This window comes from Micromys minutus (assembly GCF_963924665.1).
Source record: "Micromys minutus genome assembly, chromosome: 11".
NCBI classification, from domain to species: domain Eukaryota; kingdom Metazoa; phylum Chordata; class Mammalia; order Rodentia; family Muridae; genus Micromys; species Micromys minutus.
This window is the reverse complement of record NC_137980.1, coordinates 49,487,965-49,502,647: the sequence shown is the minus strand read 5'-3', so window position 1 is coordinate 49,502,647 and position 14,683 is coordinate 49,487,965. Positions and strand designations below refer to the sequence as shown.

General features: G+C 40.8%; 1 protein-coding gene across 2 annotated transcripts in view; it reads left to right on the top strand.

Moving 5' to 3' along the window:
• RPRD1B (regulation of nuclear pre-mRNA domain containing 1B) overlaps positions 1-14,683 on the top strand; it is a 41,620-nt gene that overhangs the window by 2,825 nt on the left and 24,112 nt on the right. For both annotated transcript variants that reach the window (XM_080925246.1, XM_080925245.1), the window contains exons 2-3: positions 4,157-4,286; positions 10,333-10,466. In XM_080925246.1, coding sequence (XP_080781372.1) covers positions 4,157-4,286; positions 10,333-10,466 — 264 coding nt within the window. The remainder of the gene's footprint in view (positions 1-4,156; positions 4,287-10,332; positions 10,467-14,683) is intronic.

Below are 14,683 nucleotides of genomic sequence, written 5' to 3'. Positions count from 1 at the left end.
CTGCTTGAGCACTCTTCTTCACCTCACCCCCTGCACCCATATCGACTTCCCTGGCCTTCCTTGGGGCCAGTGAATTAGTCTGCTGGAGAACAGCTTCCCAATAAACCAGCCTTTAATATATTCTAATCTGGCATGAATTCTCATTTCACCAGTGGAGAAATAGCCTATCCTCAGTTACTATCTACATGTGGCTATTGGACATTTAAAATGGTGACAAAGGAATAAATACTATAATCGTATTTAATCAAAGATTCAGTTCCTCAGTTTTATTAGCTCAATTAAGTATTGACTGGCCCCCATGGTTGATGGCTACCAGATTGAATTTTGCAGAGCTAGAGTTTTTACCCAAGCTTTGAAGTGTGTATTCATCTCCTATCCAGCGTCCCTTATGAACAGATAACACCCCTATATTAAAATATAAAAGGGTTTTCTACCCTGACATTGAAACTGACTAGCCCCTTGCGATTTAGCCTACTCTGAGTTTTTTTAAATGGCCATTTGTGCCTATGAGGATGTTGTCCTTGTCTTAGACATTACCCATGTCTTTGCATTATCACTAAAGTACTTAGAAAAATTATTTTCTCTCATTTAGGAATCAATTCTGTTTTTAATGTGTTATTTTCTTTCCACTTTCTAGGAATAATTAATTAGTCCTTTTAGATTGTAAGTAGAACTTCTTTCCTTTGTGGAATAGTTGGGTATTACAGTGCTGTTAGCTGCTTGCTCTACTTACCTACCTGTCATCTACCTGTCTATTTTGAGACTTCACATCTATTTTGAGGGTCTTACTATCTAGCCCTGGCTGATCTGGGACTTGCTACGTAGACCATACTGGCTTCAAACTCACAGAGGCCTATCTGTCTTTGCCTCTCAAATGATAGGATTAAAGGTGTGTGTGGCTAAGATGAATTTTTTTAAATGTTTGTTTGTTACTGTGGCCATAATGTAGGTAAATAGTTCCTCTTTCCAGAATACTTTGTAGCCTTCCTCTACACATCAACATTTTTGATTAGCTAGTTTTTTAAACTTCACTCAGCAAGGAGGAGGAAAGATATTGTTACCCAGAGTTGGAGTAGTGGAAAGTGTGTACTGTGTTGACTGTGTCACAGTTTGTCTATACACAGGGTACTTGTATTTCTGTTTTAGGGTACCCAATGTGATTTAGGCCAGAAGAAGGCATCGGATCCCTCGGAACTGTAGTTACTAGGTGATTGCGAGCTGCCATGTGGTACTGGGAGCCACATTTTGGTCCTGTGAAAAAGCAGCCGGTCTGCTTGCTCTTTTCCTGAGATAGGGTCTCGGGATGTAGCCCTGGCTGGCTGGGAACTGGCAGAGAGAGATCTGCTCTCTTCTGCCTCCCAAGTGCTTCAATCAAAGGCATGTGTCAAGCCCAGCTGTAGGAGTGAGTTGGTCTTTTGTTTTAATCAAAATAATATTTAAAAATTCTTTAAAATAAATTAATAATCTTTAAAAATTCTGAAAGGAAAAGCTGTACTAACCCTGATCTGAGTGACCACAGTGTACACCCTGAGTTTTGGGTTACGTAGTTAGGTACCTATGAGAACTAAGACCTTTTAATATGTTTTAATAGAGTGCTATATTCCTCTTTTCTATTTTCACTCTTCATTTTATATTGTTTAATTCATATGACATTTTAATTGCATCATTTTAAAATTAGTTTCTTATTTTTTGAGATTATATATAATAATGGTTTTTCCCTTCTTTATCTTCCCTTCAAACCTTCCCATAAACCCCTTCTTGTTCTCTCTCAAATTCATTTCCTCTTTTTTATTAACTGTTGTCACATACCTATATGTACATACGTATATTCTTAAGTATAACCTGAACAGTCTCTATGATGTTACTTGTATGTGTCCTTTCAGGGCTGACCAGGCTGACCATTTGTGCTGGATAAACAGTTGGTGTGCTCTTCCCTGGTGAAGACCATTCCTCCCACTCTCAGCACTCCTTTCTTGTCTGTAGTTCCTTGTGTAGGGTTGAGGACTGGTGGCCTTTCCTCTTCTTGTTAGCATATCTATTTTGTCCTTATTCAGCTTGTCATGTTGGCTCCAACCCCTAAAATCTTTCTACTCTTTCTCCTGATCCCTGAGCCTTGGGTGCAAGGGTTTTGTAGATGTACTCATTGAGACTGGATTCCGCAACTACATTTTGATTGGTTGTAGTTTTGTGCAATGGTCTCCATCTATTGCAAAGAAAATGTTTTTTTGTTTTTGTTTTTTTTTTTTTTTTTTTTTTTGTTTTTTTGTTTTTTTTGATGAGGGTGAGGACTACACTTATCAGGCCCTGGAGAAGGATGTGCACCTATAGGAATGTTCTTAACTGCAGAATCATCTCTCCAGTCTTTTGCTGCAATGCCATATTTGTAACAAAAACACTGTATCAACTGTTGGAATTTTTATCTTGACACCTGTTCTTTTTTTGAGAGAGAGTGTCAGTCTCAATATGTCTCTCTGACTGCCTTGAACTTGCTAGCACTAGGTAAACCAGGCTAGCCTCAAACTCATAGAGATCTACCTGCTGCTGCCTTCCCATTGTTGGGATCTAAGGCATGTACCACTATGCTTGACTTTGTTTTGCTTTTGAATAATCATTAAGATAAGTATAAGTTTCTCATAATCTTATCTATCTAAATTAGGTTATTACTAGATGGGTAATGATTGTAGTTCAGTATCTCCCTGTCTAAATATGCAGCCAGTCATATTGAGAGCTTGTCTCAAAACAAACTATAATGTGCTTTTAAAACCCTATTTTTGATTTGCTTATTCTGTAGCTTTAAAATATCAAGTCTTCTGCTTGCTGTACTTTTTAAGTTTCCTTTTTTTTTTTCTTTTAAAATGAGAGTAGTGGAACAAGGACTAGGTACACAGTTATGTAAAAATTGGCATTAAAAACTGCTAGAGTTTTCTGTGTAGCACTGAAGAAAACTTAGTGTTTTGAAACATTTTATTATATTCATATTTATTTCTTTTAAAAGAAAACTGGGGCCAAAAAGGGTAGTATTAAGACTTAAGGGTTGAGAACTTATGTGCATGGAAGCCAGGAAATTCAATAACGTTCCCCCAAGCAACTGTAATTCAGGTGTATTATATGAAGCTTTTATGGTTTAATATATGATACCATATAGAGTAATAGAAAACTGTACATTTTGTAAGTATAACAAAGAAGAATTATGGGGTCTGTAGGAACTGTAATTTTGCATACTCTGCTTTGGTATGTATATAAATTCTCAACAATAATATAGCATTTCTGCATGTTTGTGTTTGAGATAAACGTTCATTAGTGTCTCTAGAGAATCTTCTGGACTGTGAAGTCAGTGTCACTGGCTGACTATGGTTATTGGCATCTCAAAGAAAGATTCTCAGCTGAGAGCATCAGTTGCAAGATTATCCTTCAAAGTTGAATCCTAACTCGTGTGGTCACTCTCATAGTACCGTAAATGGACACCTTGGTTTAGCATTAAGATTGACAGCTCATCTTTAAGACTTTTTTTAAACTAACTTTATTTTTTTATGTCAATTAATTACCCTGGTTAAAGTAACACAGAAATGAAGCTAATGTTTTTCATTTCTTTCTTCCAAAATTATATTCCCAGATGTGCAAGTTAGACTTCACAGAGCTCCTTTCTTTTATTCCTTTGTTTTATTCAGACACCTGCTTGACTCTCTGAGGTACACTCAGATTAGCGTTCTTTTTGTGTGTAGGAGGAGAGAGAGAGAGAGAGAGAGAGAGAGAGTGTGTGTGTGTGTGTGTGTGTGTGTGCATTTGCTTGCTATGTGCAGGTACATGTGTGTGGAGCCCAGAAGTTGATGTTTAGTCACTATCCACCTTTTATATACCAAGGTAGGACCTCTCATGTAAACCCAGGGCTCACCAATTTAGGCAAGCTAGCTGCCAGCTTGCTCCAGGGAACCCACCTCCACCTTGTATTTTACTTGAGTGCTAGGGACCCAAATTTCAGTCTTCATGTTTGTATGACAAGTGCTTACCTGCTAAGCCGTCTTCTCATACCTAATGTTCTTTATAATAATAATATTTAATAATAATAATATAAGTATAAAATAATAATATTTAAATAATCACTAATTAGAATTGTTTTACTATAAGTTAAATTGTCCTTTCTATTTTTTTTCCCCAGCTAAATCGAATAGAAAGCTTACTTTTCTGTACTTAGCAAATGATGTCATCCAAAACAGTAAAAGGAAAGGACCTGAGTTCACGAGAGAATTCGAATCTGTCCTTGTGGATGCTTTTTCTCATGTTGCCAGGTATGTTTTCTATTTTCCACCTTTTTGTTCTGTTGTTTTTGTGATATCCTTTGCAAATGGACAACGTTGTACTTTACAGAGTTGTTGTGGAGATCAAATTATGCTTTTATGCTTTTCTGGGTCCTTAACTGTCATCTCAGACAAGTAAACATTTGGAACACTAAAGAGATTGATCCTGGTGCCAGAATCACATGTTTCTCCTCTGAGTTCACCACTGGATCTCTTTCTTGAGTATATTTTCTGTGGCTGAGTTGTCTCACTAGCTTATGATCAAAAACCAGAGCTAGTAGTCGGAAGGAGGCTTTTAGTAATGTCTCTTTAATAGCAGAAATTGGTTCCTGGGACTTTCTTATTTCCCTCTCGATTTCTAGTTTGCTAAAAATAGTAGTCATTACTGTCACCACAAAAATAGTCAGATAATGTGTGGAGAAGTAGATGCTGAGCTCCAGTGTTGTAAACTGCAACCCAGACTACAGTGCTGCTCCGTGGAGCTCACACCAGCTACACCTCCATCACTCGCTGTCTGCCCGTCCGTCATAGGTGTGCACTAGGTTCCCAGGAGGAGAATTTAGGGTTTGGGGTTTTTTTTGGTAGACAGCTATGTTCATAATTATGCACAGAAATAAACAGATCTTTGCAAAAGAAACCATGAAGAGTGAAAATGAGACTAGTGTATTAAACAAAAAATGTTCTGGAGTCCTAAGAAGATGTGCATAAAGGGTCTTCTGTAGGAGTTGGAGGCATTATTGCTTGGAGGATTTGAAATGTTTAAAGGAATAAAATTAGTTGTCTAAAATGTTAAAAAACTACATTTGAACTCTGAAGCTGGAGGGTTTTGCTGTTACCTGTGGTGCTGGCTTCTGATGAACGTGGGCTCTGAAGTAGCAGAAGGTATTGGTAACTTGAGGAAATTACTGAGTCTTCAAACAGCTGGTAAGCTGAGAGTAACTACCTGAGACTGGGTCTGGGGTTTGTTGTTTTGTTAAGACTTAGCTACGCCTGAGACACTGCTCTGCTCTGCCTCTGTGCATGTGAATAGCCTTGGGTGTAAGTTAAGTTTTCGAGCCAGGTTTCTCATCGAGTTAAAAGGCAGGGACCGTCTTAGGTCTGCTCTGTATCTTCCTCACTCATCTCCACGTCCTACACTCCAGGCAGGAGGGACTGCCTTTTTCTAGCCGTGCACATGCTTACATGCAGCCTCCAGGTCAGGGGTGCGGCCACATAGTCTCTCACTCCGGTCTGACCTGGTGCTGAGCAGGGTTAGTAAATACCCTTTGATTCAGTTAGGACACTTGTGACTCACTGGGCATAAGATACAAGTTAAGGTACTGTTCCTGCCCTACAGTGATAATAAACTAACACTTCTGTATTCTTCACTATTCTAAATTAGCAAAGAACTAAAAAGCAAAGTAGAAAGGACTAGAAGGTGGATACCAAGAGTCAGAGTGCTTGCCTAGCATGTGGGCACATCTTAAAACTACACAGAAGCCAGGTATAGTAACATATTCCTGTAATTCCAGAGGCCAGCCCAGGCTATGTAGTGAAACCTTGTCACAAAGGAAACAAAGAAGTGTAAACAGAAGACATCGGAACTGTCTGGGCACACTCTGCCTGGTGCTTCCCAGCTCCTGCCTGTGTCCCCGTCTGTCTAAGGTCCAGCATGGACCGCGTTTCTAGGCTTCTTTCCTTTACCCTATCGTTAGAACAGAAAGTACAGCAGCTACTTTAGTACTATTGTACCTCATCAACCAAAAATAATTTAGTAGGTGTTCTTGGTGTGCTTTTGCTGTGACCAGATGGTGAACAAAGGAAGTTGACCCATTAGTTCCCAAATTGATTAGCAATATTTTTATGATGCTTCTTTACTTTCATTCCCAAGCCAAAAAAACATTTTTTTTTAATTTCAGAGGAGAAAACACAGTGTTTTTAGGGTACATTTGATTTGAGTAGTGGTTTAAATGAGACTATGAACATGTTATGCTTACGAGTAGTTTTTTTTAAAGTTTGGAGTTACACATTGATTATTCAACATGCGTTTGTTTGTTCTATGCCACACACTAATCCAGAGCTTGGGGAAGAGCAGGGAAGAAGGCAGATGATAGTGGTGAGGTGAACAAGGTACTTTTGAATGATACGGGCACAGTTCAGTAGATTAGCGTCCTAGCATAGGCTCTTCTGCCAGCATTGTGGGTAAGGAGGTGATAACCGAGAACCTAAGGGATGAAATGGAGATGGTAAACATAGTGAGATGTGGGCCCAGATGAGATCAGAGAGGCAGAAAGGAGGGGTTCCATATTCCCTGGAGTCTATTCTGATGGGATGCTGGTCAAAAACTGTAAGCCAGGGAGTGAAAAACTCCCATAGACATAAAAAGCCAGGTAAAATTAGAGCAAACAAAACCTGACCATGTAACTAGGATTTTCTCCTTCTTAATCCATTTGCTAATTGTACTACTATTGACAGTTCATGAAAAGTTTAATCATTTGTAAAAAGTTCTGTACATTATCTCTTTTTAGTCAACTATTCTAATGTTTGACAAGGTGATAAGTATATATCTTTTTATTATATAGTAGAGAAAGTTTTTGTTTTTGTTTGTGTTCTTTGGAGACATGGTTTCCCTGTGTAGCCCTGGCTGTTCTGGAACTTACTCTGTAGACCAGGGTGGCCTGGAACTCACAGAGATCTGCCTGCTTTTTGCCTCCCAATCACTGGGACTAAAGGCACACACCACCAGCGCCCAGCAAATTAATATTTTTTAAAGGCTCCTATTAGGTTGAAGAGATGACTCAGTGGGTAAAGGTCAGACTAGCTGAACCAGCAATCTCTGGGTACAGTTGAGAGACCTTGTCTCAATACTTATTTGTGTGTGTGGAGAAACACACACACACACACACACACACACACACACACACACACACTAGTGAGAAGCCTGGGTTCAGAAGGAGGCTGCTGTGGTGCTGGTTGAGGTGGGAAGGCTCTCCCTGGTTATTCGGTGCTTATTTTGTAGTGGAGTCTTCTCTTGTAAAACGTTCATGATTTCTAGAAATGAAATGGGAGCTGGTATTGCGGAAAGAGAGAAGTTTTTGTCTGATTCGAACTGAAGGTTGGGGAGAAGACTTGATGGAAAAATGATTTTTATTTTGTTTTTGACCATGTTAAGTTTGAGATGGCTGGTTCGATGTTCCAAGGGGTAATTATAGATGGACACATGGGTAAACTAATTTAAAGTTCACAGAAACGTTAATTTTTGTTATTTTATGTACATAGGCATTATGTCAGCATGAGTGCCTGCTGTGACCACACGTGTGCCTAGTACCTACAGAGACCACACAGGGCATCAGATCTCCTGGAACTGGAGTTATAGGCAGTTGTGAGATGCCATGTAGATTCTGGGAATCTGGGTCTGAAACAGTAGCAAGTGCTGTTCATTGCTGAGCCATTTCTTCAAGAACCTTCCCTTCCCCCTAATTTAAAAAAAAAAAAAAAAACCTAAAATTTCATTTGTGTGTATACACACTCAGTGTATGTACATGTGCTACAGCAAACACGTAGAGGTCAGAGGACAATTTCCAAAGTCAGTTCTCTCCTTCCACCGTGTGGGTCCCAGTGATTTTAAACTCAGGTCATTAGGCTTAGTGGCCTTAATTTTTGACTCTAGGTTTGTTCTTGAGTGGTAAATCAGGAGTTGTTGCCAAATATATGGTAATTCCTTGTATTCATGGGTCTTCATACTTCTCCCAGATGGATAACTTCTTAGGAGGTCTCATGGTTGGTAGGATTTATTGCACCCAGGGATGCAGAAGAATCAGCAAAGGGGAAAGGTACATGGGTAATAATTGTGACAGAGGTGGGGAGAGACCCAGTACCCAGAGCCTTCTCTAGGATTAGTGGAAGGCATTTCTGCTACTATTCCTGCAGAGTGAGTAGGCGTTCACTTACAACTATGTTCATACAGGCGAGACACCCCGATCGTTAGGGAGGAGAGCCGTGTCCTGAACAATGTCCACCCTCACTGCCACCTCTAGGTTTGCTCTGTCTTAGCTTTCTAAAAGTCACTGGAAGAACAATAACGCCAGAGAGAAACGGGGTTAAGGATCTATCTGGGCTCATGGTTGCTAAGGTTTCAGTTCATGCTGCCAGCTCCTCTTGGGCTGCAGGGAGGCAGAGCATCCCAGCAGGGAGTGTGGTGGAGCCCTCCTGATGGCTTAATAGCACATATTTTCAAATACTTTTTCATTTAGACAGTTCTCAGATACACATTACTTATTTATTTTTTGTTTTGGAGACAAGTTTTATGTAGTCCAGGTTGGCCTTAAAAGAATTTGTGTGGCCAGGAATGTCTTTGAATGGATTCTCCAGCCTTCCCCCAACACTTGAGTTCTGGGATTACAGGTGTGCACCACCATGCCCAGTTTATGCAGTGCCGGGGATCAAAGTCAGGGCTTTGTACACGCTAGGCAAGCACACTGCCAAGTGATCTCTTTCCCAGCCTCAAGAACTCTCATTGTAGAATCAAGTCCATGGAACCCGAAAAGGTGGTGGTCTTTCTTTTGTTAACCTGCTTTTCTGCTCTAGTCACATCTGATTTTAGGTGCCAGAGTGACTTCTACTTCACTCTAGTGCCTTACTTCAAAACCGGTTAGTTTGGTTAATTTGTGACTTGAATTACTTTGATGTGGAAAAGTTGGAACTCAAGTATATTTATATAAAAATTGTAAAAATTTACTTCAAAAAAAAAAAAAAAGTATGGTGTTTGTGGGGAAAACCAAGCCCCTTCTGTCGGGAAGTTGCATTCAGATGGGAAGAGTAAACAAGTATTCTGTGAAGCAAGTATGAGGGGCTGTGAAACCAAAGAAGGCAGAGCAAGAAGTGCCAGTCACTGGGTCTGGGGAAGTGATGCTGGAGCAGAGGGTAGGACAGGCCCACTGAGGCATAGGTGAGGGCTTTGTGTCTGTTCTGAGTGAAAAGACAAAGAGGTGCTAGAATTACATTATTCAAACTGGGGAGTAGGCTGTAGGAGGGCAAGGCTGGAAGCTGGGAGAGCAGTAATGAGGCTATTGGAGAAGCCTCAGTGGAAACGGCTGCCCCTTGGGCCAGGTTACTGGCTGAAGAGAGGGTAAGAGTAACTCATTTCTGTTCCGCACACATTGGGAACAAAGAGTTAGAGTGTCTTAGCATAAACCCCAGAGTGCTTGCTTATGACTGAGCTCTTTAAGATGAGGCAGAAGGGATCCCTGTTTCTCTAGGACTTACCTCTGAGTTGAAAAAAAAATTAACATGCATTTCCTGGCTTAGTGCTTTGATCTCTTGCTACTAGTAATTTATAAGTAGGACACTTGGCCAGACCAGGCTGAGAGTTAGCAGAGCTTCACAGAAGTGCTGTCAGTGCTGGGGGATGGGGGGAGTTCCTGTCTGTTGAGTCTGGTATTCTTTCAGATAAAAATTACAAAGGACTGCATTATTTCCAGAGCTTCCCAAGATTATCCATTAGATACACGAGTGTTAACACAGAACCCAGACTTATCCAGTGTTAAAGTCATTATAAAGTTGTTATGGTTGAGACAAATTTAGCACATACATATTCTATGCACATATTTATGCATGTAGAGGTATGGGATGTTAATGTAGTGGATTTAAACACTTATGCTTTTAAAATCTTAAAGGTTTGGCTAATTTTAATCAACAGTATATGTCTAGGATTATATTCAAATTGTCAAAAATTTGAAAAAAATTTGAAAAAGCCAACTGTTCAAGATCATTATGGTCAGTTTTGTTTGTTTTCTGTCTGTTAAAACCAATCATATAGCTTTTTCCCGTTCCTTCCACTTTGCAAAGGGAAAAAAGATTCCTTGGGTCATTGGATGCCTCTTCCCAGCTCACCACCAGAGGAATGTAGACAGCATCCAAGTAGCACAGGATGTACCACATTTTTGTTTTAAGTGCGTAAATCATTTTGGCAGTTGTTGTTGTTTTTAAGCAAATATGTCCTAATTAAAAACACAAATTGAAGCTTATGTATATGTATCTTTTCATCTTTTCTGGGCAGAGAGGCAGATGAAGGCTGTAAAAAACCTTTAGAACGATTGCTGAACATCTGGCAAGAACGAAGTGTGTATGGCGGCGAGTTCATACAGCAGCTGAAACTGTCTATGGAGGACTCCAAGAGCCCTCCCCCCAAAGGTAGAAACATCACCACATGTTTACAGCTCTTGGTCTTTGCTACTCCCAGCCCCACGTGAAAAGCTGCAGTGGGGGCTGCTGGGGCTGCTGTGATCCACCAGCCGCTTTATGACTTCAGAGGGATGCTCCTGAGTGATGGTGAGAACCTGTGCAGTGTTGGAGGCGGGCAGGCCTGGTTCCTTTGCTCATGATGCCATGCTCGCACTCCCCACTTTCTGTGTGTTCTTCATGGCCCTCCTTGCTCTTTCAGGGACTGTCCTTGTGCAGGGAAAGGAACAACCAAGTCCTTTAGAATTGTGGTTGACTAAAGAGTACTCATCCTGGCCCTTACATTGACCACAGCAGGGCCTTGGATAAGTTCCTTTTAGATCTCAGCTTTATTAAAAGGAAATCTGGTTTTATATACTTTGATGACTATCAGATTATTGTCTATATTGATTTTCATCTTTACTGAGCCCAGGATATTTTTGTGAAGTATATATGTGAATTTTAAAGTTCTTAAGAGTTCATGTTACTTATTTCTTTAAAGAATAAGTTCAGATGTTTGGTTTTCAGTCTCTGTTTAGCCCTGGGTTGCTCCTAGCTGGCATGGCTTGCTTGCTGCCACCTGGTTCTGACTCTGCTTATTCTTACTGCTAAGGAGCAAGTCTGAGTACTGCGAACTAACCATCTTGAGGTGCCTTTGAGACTTTCCCCCCATCCTCTCGAGGTGCTGCAGGCTGAGTTTCTGATGTCCCTCCTAGAGGCTTTGCCAGTCCTTGTTCTCTGTACATGTGCGCGTCTTCACAACCTATCCTTTTCACCTGTGGCAGCACATTCCTAAGATTGCCACTCCGGCTCCCAAGTCTGCCTTGTGGGCCATGTAGCCACCCCTCCTGTTCCTTGGTACTGTATACACCCTTATGCTGTGCGACCTCCCAGGATTAGCACAGGTGACAATAAAATGCCTCTTTGTACTTTTCAGTCTTTTCCAGGTCTAAAATTACATACACTTTACAGTAAACTGGAAGAGCTTTCTAAGAAAGTACTTTTGAGGCATTGGCCATTGTTGTTTTACTTAAAGCTGCTAAATTTTGTTTTCTGAAAAGCAAGCTGTTCTCTGCTTTGGGTTCTACTAGTGACCGCATTGTGGCCTTTTGGGAATTTCACTGGACAGTTTTGAGAAATATCCAGCATTTTTGCCTGTACCCTACACTTTAGTAGAGTCTGGGACAAGCAGGAGAATCTCTTGCCTTAAAGGAATCTTGAAGCCTATGTTGGAATGTCCATTCAGGCATTGCTGCACATGTGTGTGGAGCCGTACTCGGTGCTTTGGAAAAGAACACAGAGGAGGAACAAATCAATTGTGCTCCCCAGGGAGCTGTCACAGATGTGGCACTGTTGGAAGTGGCTCCTTTGGGGTTTGGCTTTTGTTCACAGGCTAGTAGTGACATGTGCTGGTATCATTTGTCTAAAGATCTTTTCCCCTTCTTTTAAAGTCAGACAGTCAACAGGCTCCCCGGGTATTCTGGTCTTGGCAGCTCACTCTTGTCTTCTCAGAACCTGGAAAACCAAAATTATTTATACCATTCTTTCAAACACCCATGACTTCCCAAAAGGTTCATTTCCAAATCCGAATAGTTTTTTATATTGTAATATTAATTCATGGGTAATTCATTATCTTCAGGCAACTTGTAGAGTTTGCCTTTACAATAAAAGGCAACTTTAAAAAATACTTCTATTTGTTTAGTTTGTTTTATTAGTTAAATGTTTAAGTACATAAAGATAAACTGGAGTTAGACAGTTGTGAGCTGCAGTGTGGATGGGTCCTCGGCAAGTGCTTTTTCCACCTCACATCCACTCACTGCCCCTCCTGGTCTCCTGGGACAGCCGGTTCTCTTAACCACTCCGCTTCCTTTTCAGTCCATGACACTGTACATTTTATTTTGCTCTTAATGTTCATATTCTGGTGAACTCCTTTCGCGTGGCACTGTTTTGTTTTAGTGACTAAGTGTGCGTAGGTCATGCCACATGCCACATTAAGCAGCTACTGTGCACACAGTTCTGTGAGGTTCATATGTAGATCATATGCTAGTGGGTTTTCCACTTAACTAGATATCAATATTTGCTTTTCAAAATGATAGAAATGACTGTGTAAATGGGAACTATGCAGAAAGAACTTAACCCATTTAGAAAATTTTAGATCTGTGCCCTTTTTTGTCAGCTAAAATTCTGACTACAAATGCATAGTGAACAGATAGTAAAACTAATAGTTGCTTTTGCTATTCGCTGTGGTGCATTCCTCTAGTTCTAGGACTCAAGAAGCAGAGGCAGGAGGATTGCTATCGTGAGACCAGCCTGAGCCAGCTGAAGCTGCAGAGCAAAGGCCCTCTCTCAGGAAACCATTATCTAGGATGAAGCTGAACGACAGGGTCGGCCTGGAAGGGCAGCACCCTACATTCTGTTCTTAGCACTAGAGAAAACCAGAAAGTAGAGGCATTGAAATAGTGACCTTCGCCGTCACAAAATATATGGTGAGAAGTTTGAGCTGTCTGGCCTTCAGTGTTTTAAAATACTAAGAGTTTCTTTTTATTTAATATGTTTTGAAAGCTGGGGCTTTCACTAAGGTGTCACGTGTGTCAGTCAATGCTCTGCCAGGGAGCTACATCTTTTTTTATTTACTTACTTTTACTTTATTGAGGCAGGGTCTTGCTGTGTGGTCCTGACTGGCCTCAAACTCTCAGTTGTCTCCAGCTTCTGTCCAGCTGAGATTGCAAGTCTGTGTCACTAGATACACTGAAAGTCGTTGTGGTGTCTCGTGTTTTGTGGGTCACTTCTTCCACCATCGTCCTCTCTCTTCACTTTTGCAGTTACTTTGGCATCACCAGGCTCCTGAGCATCTGCCTCTCAAGCACTTGCTTCTCAGCTCCTCTAGTGCCCTTCAGATTCAGCTCCACCATGGCTCTGTCACAGCATCTCTGTTGTGCTTTGTTCTTACTTTGGCCAGTTCTTTACTTACTGTTAGGAAATGTCAGATGGTTTCTATCACCGAAAAATGGGATGGCACAGCTGAGGAACCGATGTGCCTGTCACTGACAGACATAGCAGAAAAGGAGGGATTGGTTATTGATTTGTGATTTGGGAACTGAAATATCAGAGCTGTACAGCTGGCAGTGAGACCTGAGGTGTGAACTGAAGTATGCTGCTGAGCCTGAGAGAGCCGTTCTCTGCAGTAGCATTGTGTGAAACAAACACAGCCTCCATCGTAAATGTGGCTGCCTAGTTTCTCCTTTTTTCCAACAAGCAAAACCATAAGAAAAAAAAAACGCTATTGCCTGGCCTTCCTGTCACAACTTAGCTAATTAATGTGTAAGATAGAAAACAGGAGCTGCATTCCTGGTTCCAGAAGAGACGTGAACATGTGCACACCTTCCTGGTGAGTTACTCTGTACATGCAACAAGTTCCAAAGCGGGTGCCTGGTATCCCCCTTTTGACAGATAACTGTATTTGTGTAGTGGAAAGAGTCCTGGTGAGGCTGTCATGAGAGTTGTTTAACTTCCTGGGTCTTTTATCCTCTTGTAATGTAATGTTCTGTCAAAATTGTTGGAAAGATGAAAGTAAAGAAACCGTTGCAATGCCCTGCACATACTTGGTGGCCAATATTTCTGTTAAATGCAGATTTATCATTTAGATTTATGTCCCTCACTTGTTTGTGCTTGTTTTGTGTTGCCCGATGTGGTGCAATAGAAATGATTTTAGAATTAACACATCGATCATAATCATGTAAAAGCACAGGGGACAGATAATAAAGAATGCAACTTGCCAGTCTTAGAAGTCGTTAATTCTAGAATGAAAGTGTAAATAATTTTTTCCAGTAGTGCAATCACATTTCTCAGTAATAGGTTTGGGCTTTTTTATTTATAGTAAAATTAGGTTTATTAAAGAAAGAGTTTACAGGGTACTTGTACTGGAAGTCTTTGACAGTTTAATTGATGGATCTCTCTCTCTCCTGTTATTTTCTACAATGATCCTTGGTGAGCGTAACGTTGTTTGATGTGCAGTGTGTTCTTCCACCCTCACACATCGCATTGACACACGCATGCGTCCTGCCATGTCACTGTTTACTTCTTGTGAAGGAGGAAGTTCTAATTATGAAAATCGGACATACCACTTCCAGTAACATTTCCTTGGACTCAGAGTCAATCTGAGGTGACACACTGGGAGCTTTGTCTCTTTG